The 11,409-nt window shown below is 38.9% G+C and overlaps 1 protein-coding gene across 1 annotated transcript; it reads left to right on the top strand.

Moving 5' to 3' along the window:
* Positions 1-3,097: 3,097 nt before the first annotated feature.
* On the top strand, positions 3,098-10,848 carry LOC108704219. Its single transcript, XM_018240678.2, has 4 exons — positions 3,098-4,404; positions 4,552-4,672; positions 5,508-5,581; positions 10,117-10,848. The coding sequence occupies exons 1-4, from the start codon at positions 4,077-4,079 to the stop codon at positions 10,464-10,466; spliced, it is 873 nt and encodes a 290-aa protein (XP_018096167.1). The 5' UTR covers positions 3,098-4,076; the 3' UTR covers positions 10,467-10,848.
* Positions 10,849-11,409: the final 561 nt, after the last annotated feature.

The raw sequence follows: 11,409 nt of genomic DNA, 5'->3' as shown, positions 1-11,409 counted from the left end.
GGATGAGTATACATGGTTGTCTGCCGACAAGAGTCTTTCAAAGGTGCAGACGTCTAGTGGATAGTGAGCAGTGCCGAGAGGGGGTTGTAATGGTATAGAGAATTTAGTACATGTTTTTATGTGTTTATGCAAGTTCCAGCTAACGTTTCTTGTACAGTGTAAGTCCATTGAAAAAGTAATAGGGTAGTGGTGTAAAGGAGATAACTTTATTGGCTAACTAAAATGATAATCACAGCAAGCTTTCAGAACATTGCAGTTCCTTCTTTAAAGCTGATTACAAAGAAATGTGCAAGAAATGTATGGAAGAAGGTTTGACTGGTGTGGAAGTATTGTCTTTTACTATGATGATGTATGGTTTAGGAATGACTGATAAAAGGAAGGCAAGGATATTGTGGTTTATTGTAAACTGTATAAAAGAAGTATTATGGAACTCAAGAAATGTACTAGTAGTCGGGAAAAATTAGGTTATTGAAACTGAATGTGTGGGTTGGATTTGCGGGAGACTGTTTATGTTATTTCAGATAGGAAAAAGTTCGGAATTGATGCTGAGGGCATCTGGAAAATCAAGAAATGCAAAGCATGAATTTTTTTTTTACTTTTTTACTTGAAAATTAAAAGAATTTTTTTTTTAAATTTTTGTGATTGTAATTATGTTATGTTGATTGAATGATTTATTTTCTGTATATTTCTTTTGTACTTTTGAAATAAAAAAAATTGTGGGTCTTCCTATTCATTTTTATGTAAGTGGGTAATGTCTAATAGGCAAAGGGCTATGTTGTTAACAGCCAGTGTTTGTCATGGAGTGGAAAGTCGTCTTGTGATTGGTCAGCTTTGACTGATATGTAAAAGAAGAGGACTTGGTAATTTTTTCTCTCCCTATGGTTCACGGGATAGGAAAGTTGAGGCTTGCTGGACACTGCTTTCCACATGCCAATGTGATGGACTTGGGCACTATCCTTTGAGGGATGGTGATCAACACAACTGGGCAAAGATGGAAATCCCACCTGAAGTGCCACATACAGAGAAGCTGTTTTTCTGAAGGAGAAAAGTGAAGAATACTGCCTTCATGAGATCCAGAAAGAGATCATCGAGGATTTGTTGGGCATGGAGTGATCAAGCATTTTCTGCATGCATGTTTTGCCTTTACAGATGCAAGTCAACTCCAGACATGTTAAATGCGCAGCAAGGGAAAAGCATCAGATCCTGCACTGGTAGAACTATCTTGTATCTTTGTAATACAAAAAGTTATAAATATAGTTCAAGGGAGAGCTTTGCTTGTCATATTTTGTTTTTTGGGTTGTGTCTTCAATCTTATAAATGAATATGCACCAAATAAAACACAAGAGAGAATTGATCTTTTTGAAAAAATTAAAGATTTCTTAGGAGGTAAAAAAATTATAATTTGGGCTGGGGACTTTAATTATATTATACAGAATGGTGATAGGTGTGGTGATACGGGTGGTGGGGTTATGGACCGTTCAGGAAAATTTCTAAAATAAATATAAATTCAATGTTTCATTTTCAGGATGCTTATGTTGGAAAAGCAGATATAAATAATTGTTTTACATATTATAGTGATAGAGGAACACTTTCCACACGTATTGATTTTTGTTTTATCTCCAGGTCTTTAGAAGTTTTCAGTTTCATAGTGAGGAAAATGCCTTTTTCGGACCATGGCTGTATTGAGTGCTGTGTCAGTACAAATGATATGTGTGAGTATGGAAAGGGGGTGTGGAAACTAAATGTTTCTTTGTTGGAAGATAAGAATGTAAAGAGTGAATATAGAGTATGGCTGGATAAATGGGTAAAAAAAAATCTTTGTTTGAGGATATGATGTAATGTTTTGAAAATGGATAAGTTAATAGTGCTGCTCCAGTAGAATTCTGTACTGAAATACATTTCTCAAAAGAGCAAACTGATTTTGGGGCAGCTGGGAAATTGACAATATGTCTAGCCCCATTTCAGATTTCAAAATTGAATGTAAAAAAATCTGTTTTCTCTTTTGAGAAATGGATTTCAGTGCCAAATTCTGCTGGAGCAGCACTATTAACGTATGCATTTTGAAGAAAAAAAAAACTAAAAAAATCTTTATTAAAAAGGGAAGAGAGAGAGAGTTAGGAGAGAATGGGTGGAATATGAAAGATGGCAAAGAAGGGGAACATATTTAAAGGAGTTTGGGAGAGAACGTGAGTAAAGAACTAGCAATGGCAAGAGAACAAGTTAGAAAGACGTTGGAAAAGGAAGGAAGTAAAATAATTGCTCAAGCAAGAATGGTGATTAAGGAAAAGGATGAAAAATATAGTAATTATTTCTTTAAAAAAAGTGTAGGGGAGGAGGGTGGAAATGAAAAGTATATTTAATGAGCTGTCTCCTCTTCTATCTGAGGAATTAGGGGTCTGAAACCTGTCATGTGACAAAGTTAATTTTGCTGTTTAATCAGCTTTTATATTTCTTTTGGGCAGTACAGGGTGGGTGATTGGTGGCTGGGGGTGAGGCACTTGTGTTGTTACAGGAGCAGTTGGGAAAAACCTGAGGACAATGATAGTTTTTGTGCCGACAAATGACAGTGGGCCTAGGGTTGCCTACTATGTATATCCGGTCCTGGGCAGTTGCTATAGGTGGAAGACGTGACGCACTTGTTCTGGATTTACTGAGCCAATTGTGACAGCAACTAAACTGGTTAGAGGGAGGGAAGAGTTAAATTATGAGGGGAGACTGTCAAGGTTGGGGTTGTTTTCTCTGGAAAAAAAGGCGCTTGTGAGGGGACATGATTAGACTTTACAAGTACATTAGAGAACAGAAGTAGTGTAGAGAATTAGAAGTAGAGTTCTGGCTATTATGTTACACATCCACTCACTCCAGTCTTTATACATTACATTTTGGCTAAGTAACTATATTAGATACATTTTTTATTTTGCACAGCCTGTTTATTTACACAGTTTTTATATTTATACTGAACAATTCCTTTAAAGGAACAGAGTAGGGGGTTCATCACAGTCAGGACAGTGAGGTTGGGGAATGCACTGCCGGGTGATGTTGTGATGCTGATTCTATTGGATGATTTCTTGGACCAGCAGAATATCCAAGGCTATTGTGATAGTAAAATCTAAAATTAATATCTATATTGATATATATAGTTTCAGTGAGTCTGTGTAAGTATTTGCACTGAGGTTTATTTGGAGGAGTTGAACTTTTTACAACCCAACTATGTCACAAGGAGATTTGTCACCTGCAGGAAATTTGTGCTACAAGTCTTTCAAACCTCCTGAAATTGCCTTGCGATTCACTAATCTTCACATATAAATCACATTGCATGAGGCAATCACAGAAAAAAGTGCTTTCTTCTCTTAAATGTTATCTAAAGGGATAATAAATTGCCATCATATTCCCAGACTTTTGAAATGAGCACTTTGTCAAGAGCAAGTCAGTCATCAGTAATGTCCAGCTTTACATTACCAGCGTTCCTAAATACATTAGAAAAATACATTTATAGTTTGCTAAAGTTAAATTTCAAACCCAGGTAGGTGTGACCCTAAGCAAAACCCTAGTGGAGTCTAGATAATTGGTTTGTGGATAAGAGATCCTCTGCCTGTACTTCACTATGGATACATTTTCTTACACTCGACAAACAGAGGTGTGTTTTGTTGTGACAATAAACCAGAGCCGTCTCCTCTTCTATCTGAGGAATTAGGGGTCTGAAACCTGACAAAGTTCATTTTGCTGTTTAATCAGCTTTTCCATTTCCATTGGGCAGTACAGGGTGGGTGATTGGTGGAAGGGAGTGAGGCACTTGTGTTGTTACACAACAAGTTGGGAACAACCTGAAGACAATGAGAGTTTTTTGAGCATGAAAATGTTTTGTCTAAACACAGACGGGTGGAGCGTGTTCAGAATACCTTACAAATGGCTTTGTGGTGAATTATTTGTTTAATTAACTTCAGACGTCCCTTCCTCTTTCTATTTGTAGCTGAATTATTTTCACTTTCATTCCTGTGTATAGCACCCACAGTCCCATTTAATAGCAAGCACTTTGCCCATTACAGTTGTCTCTGTCACACTGCTCCTGTTGTGTAGCCATGGAACAGCCGGCGCCAGATGATCTGCGGGAGAGGCTGCGTCGGTACAATATACCCAACCCTATAGAGAATGTCAGACACCAGTTCAACCACATATTTATCATGCTGTTTGGAATGATGGGACACGGCAAAAGTTCCCTTATTAACTCCTGTATCAGTGTGCTCAACAACCACAACTTTCAGAATGTGACTGGGGCTGGGAATAAGGATTCTACAGAAACAACTGGGAGAGAGATCCACAACCTAACACGAACTCTGAGTATTGTCGATAATCGAGGTTTTAATATAATTAATGATGATGAACTCTCAGAGGCAAGAGCTCAACTAAGTGAGTATCAAATCTACTTGTTCTTGAAACAGAAATAGATGTCACCCCTCTTTCTATTTGCCCTTTAACTGCAACTTTGTTTCTTCCTTACTCTTTCCTACCCCACTCACCCCTGTTCATTTTACTTTCTTTCTCTCTCCACACAAGGGGCCTTAAGGGATATGGGAGAAGTCAAATGGGATAACGATTATAAAGACACGTTACAAGTATTTCGCATCCAAATGACTGCTGATCAAACCACATTCTTGGTTCCAGTTCTGGTTTTCAGGTAAGTGATTTCTGCTCTTTGTCTATAAAAGGAGTTTCTGGCACAGTGACCAGAATGTTCCATATTGTCCTTCCCTGTTACCCACAATTAGGGATGCACTGAATCCAGGATTCAGTTCAGGATTTGGCCAGGATTCTGCCTTTTTCAGCAAGATTCGGATTCAGCCAAATCCTTGTGCCTGGCCGAACCGAATCCAAATTTGCATATGCAAATTGTGGGCAGGGCGGGGTTTGACGTGAGTTTTCATCACAAAATAAGGAAGTAAATCATTTTTTTCCACTTTTTCCTTTCTTGCCCCTAATTTGCACATGCAAATTGGGATTCGGTTCGTTATTCGGCCGATTCTCCCACGAAGGATTTGGGGATTCGGCCGAATCCAAATGAGTAGATTTGGTGCAAAATTCACCAATTCACAAATCTAGCCACAATTCATCTCTTCATCTAACCTGTCTGTCACTTTCCCATGACACGTTTTCATCTTGTGAACTCCATCCCATTCTATTGCATTTCTTTGCACAAGGGAGTAATTTAAATGTTTAGAACAGCACATTCTCATTATTCTGTACTGACACTGCACATCCTAGTGACAATTATAGAAGCTGTAACTGACTTTATGGGCATTCAAAATAAATGAATTTCCAACCAGCCTGGCATCCCCTTTGCACTTTTATATAGGCTTAGTAAACAAAAACAGGTGATTACTTTGGCCCCCTAGAAAAATGTTCTGCAGATGCCCATGTTTCTCACTCACCTTAGCACTAACAGACATAATATAATATTCCACTGCCAGCTTATAGACCCCCTTTTTCAACCATTTTGTTGTGTTTTGTTTTAGTGCTGAAACACCTCAGAATAGTGGAGATATGAATGGTTTATCTACATTTGTCTCAGACGCATTTCGCATTACAGGTATGTTGTTATTGATGTTACAGTTCCATGGATTTATTTTTATAGTTCTTTCTAATATTATTCCTATAAATTCAGCTGTGATTGTATGTAAAGGGGAGGAAAATGGTAAAAAAACTGGTTTATAATGTAGCAGTTAATCTGCAATAACGTATTTATTTTGGATGCAAAATTGATGCCACTCTAGATTAAGGTGGCCACCCTCTTGCTGGGCCAGATGAGACTTGTCTGATTGTTGGGGTTAAGGCCAATAAATGGATCACCTGTTGCATTTATGGAAACCAGTTGGATGAGGATGGCAGCAATGCTCAGATTCATAAATCCAACTGTTTTTTCAAACCTGCCAGATTGATATCTGCTCAATATCTGACTAGCTGTCAGCTGGGCAGGCCTGCCAGTGGTAATATGTTGCCAACTCACCATGGAGAGGCCAAGTCAGCAGCTTTTGTCTTGTGAGGAGAATAATCATAAACTACCACATGGGGCCAAGCCATTAATTACTTTATTACAAATAATTCTAAAATGCCTCGATAATTTCTAAAATGTCATTTTATGGTCCAGTTGACCTCCTCTACCAATCATAAGTAATGACTTTTAAAGGGACACTAAACCCTGCTGCATTGCACTGCTCAACCAAACTTTATTCAGTTGTTGCAGGACTACAAATACTAGCATACTTTAATGTGCTATTAAGGTTAAGGCATGTTGGGAGCTGTAGTCCAGCAACATCAGGGTTGTATTCTTAAAGCAATATGGCACAATAAAACGTCCTCTGGTTCTCCAGGGCCCAGGGCAGCATTAACATACAAAATAATCCTTCAATGAGAATCCCAGTTCCTGTGAGTAAATTTGGCTCCATCAGGATTCTTTCGACATGGAGCACCAGTGGCTTTAAAACATCCTTTTATTTGAAAATCTTTAACACATCAGACAGAGCACATAACAGCCAGTATGCTTGACGCGTTTCATGGACAAAACCACTTCCTCAAAAGCTAAATTGTTTCTATCCGTGTGAACATTTAAAAAGGGAAAAACCACAATGCTTTAAAAACATTAACCCTATCGTTATTAAACAGTTAGCACTAATGATATATGCATGGAATATAAGTAACAATTTATATTGTGAATATAGTTAATTTAATTATGTATATATATTTTTTTTTTAATATTTTTATTTATGAAATTTTGTCATACAGCAGAATAATTGCAAAGTGTAAACAAGCATAGAAATGTTACAGTGTACATAGCTCAAAAAAGACATATCACAGCTGTAAGGTCAATATAATTGACATTATCCCAAGACTGGGGGTGTCCCAGTTGTAAAAATAGTAGTTCCATATTGCCAATATAACTATCATTCAAACTGGTGTTCTTTGAGAGCCAGGGGTACCCCTTAGCTTGCCAAAGTAAGTGCCAAGGTACAGTAAGAGCTAGGGGAGCTAACACCGAGTTCGTACCCTAGGAGACTGTAAATGTGAATCTTGTAACAACCCACACATAAGTAGTCCCCAGAACAAAAATGCCGTTAGACAGAGTAGTTTTGTTTACATAAACAGTAACTCAAAAATCCAGAATAAAGGGTTAAACTAAGCAGGGAAATAACAATACAAATAAAAGAAAATGAAAATAAAAAACAAAGAATAAAGAGTGGTCAAACACACGTGAGGTACTGACATTGGGTGTCACATCTGGTTCTTGACTCAGTAATACATCTCTACATGGTGAGGGATAGAGGAGGGACCTTAGGTATTATGTCTACAGTGGGTTAGGTGGGAGGGACCCACTAAATCTATATAATAGCCATGGTTGCCAAATTTTCAAGGTCCTTTGGGAATTCTCGGAAGCTAGACTAGTTAGCCTTTCATTCATGTAAATCCAGTCTATTTTATTCTTAAACTGAGAAAAGTTAATAGCAGGAGATTTCCAAGCTTTGGCAATATATTGTCTAGCAGCCAAGAATATGTGGTTTAGTAGTTTCAGTTTAATCTTTGGGGTCTCCTTAGGAGGCACCCCAAGCAAGGCTACCTGGGGGGCCTTTGGCAAGTTCAAGTGTAAAACCGAGAAGATAAGGTTGTAGACCCTAACCCAAAACCTGATAACTTTCGGGCAGGTCCACCAGATGTGGGTCATAGTCCCCGGGGAGGAACAGCCCCGGAAGCATTGGTTGTTAGAGCTATGATGGATTTTAGCTAGTCTAGCAGGGGTCAAGTACCATCTGAAAAGCACCTTGTATCCGGCTTCTTTTGTTATAGTATTAAGGGAACTATGATTCAAATTATCCCAGGCTTTCAGCCAATCATCTTCTGGTATGGTGACACCTAGTTCCTTTTGCCATGCTTTGATATATGACAGGTCAAGCAGATTAACCGGGGACAGCATATTTCGGTATAACAGTGAAATAGTGCGCGGGGTTATGGTATTGTTGGTGCACCAACACTCAAAATAGGTCTGGTCAGGAACTCTCAGGGTGCAAGCCTCCCTTGCCCAATGTAGTAGTTGGGTTGCCCTAAAATGTTCCACGTCAGGGAGGTTGTAATGTTCATTCAGGCTGGAAAGTGTTAGGGGACCCCTAACCGTAAGGAAATTTCCCAACCTCATTAAGTTGTTGGAAAACCACCAGGCAAAGGAGTGAGCGTGGAGGCCTGGAGAAAATGTTGGGTTGCCTGCAATTGGGGCCACTGGATAATGTGGTGAGGTTAGGCGGTATAATTTGGCATTCTGGTCCCATAATGAAGGCATGAAGCCCAGGCTAGGGCTCAAGGTCCGGGGTCGGAGTGTCGGGGCTGACCACAATATCCCTTCAGCCGAATATGGAAGTGAGAGAGTGTTCTCGAGTTCCACCCACAATGGGGGAGAACTGTGGAGATGTAATAATGGTATCTGAGCTAGCTGGGCAGCTATAAAATATTTTCTCAAATTAGGAAGACCCAGACCCCCATCCTGAGGTCTCCTTTCCAATGTTGCCCTATTAACCCTTGGAGGTTTAGACTGCCAGATAAAAGAGAGGACATGCTTTTCAAATGCTGCAAGATCTTTCTTAACAATGTCAACTGGGAGGACCCTGAACAAGTATAACAGTTTTGGAAGGAGCGTCATTTTCACCGCCATTATACGGCCTAGCCAGGAAATGTGATACTTGCCCCAATCTTCCAACAACTTCCTAAGCTTCCCAAACATATAGGGGTAGTTTGTCCTGTAAAGGTGTTGATACAGGATTGTAAATCGTACTCCCAAAATAGACATGTGCGATTTGCACCAGTGAATGTCAAAATTTATCGTCAAAAGTTTAAGCATCTCGGGGGCAAGGGAACAGAAAATAATAAACCAAAGAAAGTAAAGAAAATAAATGGAGAAAAATATTAAACCAATCAAGTAACACACTGAAATATTTTTGACTAAATTAAATTCATTTAATCCATTGTGTGATCTCATAATTTATATAAATTCATTAAGGAAAACAGCAGTTAATAGGGCATCAAAAATAGCCTATTCAATAGCCATTCATGGTTAAGTCCTCCATACGTATCTATTGTTTTAAGCTGATAAACCCAATATGCATCCAACCTAGAGAGGGTCTTATCCTTGTCACCCCCCATACATTGCATTTTAGGCTATCAATTATCTGAAAGGTTATTCTAGACACTCCATCAAGTTGTTCTATTATATGTTTGGCAATAGCTGATTTATTGTCTCTCCTTTCAACTGCTGATAGGTGTTCCAAAAACCTGACTCCTGCATGCCGTGTGGTCTTGCCAATGTATTGGGCTCCACATGCACAGGTAGCCAGGTAAATGACCCACCTAGAACAGCAGTTAAAATATTCTTTAACAGTGTAACTTTAACCAGTATTTGTACTACTGAACATTAAGTACTGTACATGACTTACACCTATTCTGGCCACATTTATATGTGCCTTTATATCTCAGCCATGCTGCATCTGTATTGGGTTCTTTAGATTTATAGGGACTAGGGGATAAACGTGAGGCTAAAGATCTCCCCTTTCAAAATACAAAGGATGGTGACTGATCTTTTAAATTGGGTTCCTGTAGAAGGATACCCCATTGTCTTCCAATGCTCCATTGTATACAGGTATAATGAGCATCTTTAGTGTACACTGTACAAAAGCGCAATTTAGAGATTTGCTCTTGGCCCCTAGACTGTGTATCAGTATCATATTTGTTCTTATTTGTGTTTTTGTGTCTTATTGGTATACCTCAATAGGTCTAACCTATTTCTAGAGACAGCCTGATCGTAGGCCGCTTTGATATCTTTCGTGTCATACCCACGATCAATGAATCTGTCCCAAAGTTCCATCGCCTTGTCCTGAAAGGCATCCCAAGTGGAGCATATGTGGGTTACGTCAGAAATTGGCCCACTGGGATGCCCCTCAGGCAAGACACCAGATGCCCACTCTGAGCATGTAGTAAAGTATTCAGAGTAATCGGCTTGCGATAAAGTGTCATTCACTCTGTTAAACCTTCTCTGTATAATTAAGTAATTATGCTAATGAATAAATATATGCCCGTATCTCTCAACAGGAATCCACCCAATCCTTGTGATCACCCACAGCAGCTCTGAAAATCAGAGTCGTGTTAACAAGAAATTTCGTGATCTGGGGATAAATCACAGGATCTCTCTAGAGAATTACACAACAAACAATACACTTCACAATCCAGATACTGACAAGAAAATACTTCAGTTCTTAGACACCTGCATGAGTGAAGCTGAGAGGGGAATCAAGACAACTGCTGCTCGTCAGGGTCACTTCATAAATCAAGGGACAGAGCAGCTTCAACATGAATTTAATACATTGTTGAGCAAGAAGGAAAAGGAGATAGAAAACCTGAAGAAAGAGCTTCAAGAGAAAAACAAATGTTCAATTTTATGAGACAATACAGTTAGAGCAAAGAGGCTATAATGCATGATATCACATATATCACTTATGCAGGAATTCTTAATCTGAGTGTGGGGTCCCATAGAGTTGGAATCATAGGAGGAAATAAAAGGTATTCTCTGGGCCTTGTTAATATTCCCCTTCTGTTTTTGAGCAACTGTTTCCTGGGAATTGACCGGACCCTCTCCCTCTGTGATTGTAAATTACTCTCATCATACACTTTGGCCTTGAATTTCTGCAATAAATGTGCAGATGCTTCGTCATAAAGTTCATCTGTAGATGCGTCTGACCCTTAACAATTGGCTAGTGGGAAGTCCCTTAAACAGGCCTGGAGGATGATATGATGTGGGTTTTAATAAATTGTTCCTATCCATGGGTTTTGTGTAAACTGAGGTGGTGAATGCATGCCCCGTGTTGTTGATATTCACATCCAAAAAGTGTAACTCTGTGGCATTCGCCTCCAAGGTAAACTTAATTGTGGAGTGTGTATTATTAAGATAACAGAGAAACTCGTTGAGCTTCTCCCTTGTGCCTGACCATAGAAAAAAGGTATCGTCCATTTAACGCATGTAAGAATGCATGTGTAAAGAAAAATCAATATTGGAAAAGATGAACGTTTTCTCAAAGAAATCCATATAAATGTTGGCGTATGCAGGTGCCATATTGGCACCCATGGCATAGCCTTGTAATTGCAAATAAAAACCATCCTTAAAGTAGAAATTATTTTTTTAACAGAACATTTTCCAATAGATTACAAAGAAAATTACTAGTGTGGTTGGGCAACCAGATACATTCAATTCCCTCATCATGTGGGATAGAAGTAAACAGGTCTTTAACATCCAAAAAACATAAAAGGAATTCACCAGATGGTATGGTTATGTTATTCAACCTGTTAAGGAACTCTGTGGTATCAGTCAAACAGGGTTCAAGCCCTGGT

The sequence above is a fragment of the Xenopus laevis genome, chromosome 9_10S (genome assembly GCF_017654675.1).
Source record: "Xenopus laevis strain J_2021 chromosome 9_10S, Xenopus_laevis_v10.1, whole genome shotgun sequence".
Classification (NCBI taxonomy): Eukaryota; Metazoa; Chordata; class Amphibia; order Anura; family Pipidae; genus Xenopus; species Xenopus laevis.
This window is presented reverse-complemented; position numbering and strand designations above follow the sequence as displayed.

What these genes read in the sequence shown, in the direction of transcription:
- LOC108704219 (XM_018240678.2), top strand. Translation starts at nt 4,077, where the DNA reads ATGGAACAGCCGGCGCCAGATGATCTGCGGGAGAGGCTGCGTCGGTAC. An exon ending in AGAGGCAAGAGCTCAACTAA is followed by an intron (nt 4,405 to 4,551) that starts GTGAGTATCAAA and finishes TCTCCACACAAG; the next exon opens with GGGCCTTAAGGGATATGGGA. An exon ending in AGACGCATTTCGCATTACAG is followed by an intron (nt 5,582 to 10,116) that starts GTATGTTGTTAT and finishes ATCTCTCAACAG; the next exon opens with GAATCCACCCAATCCTTGTG.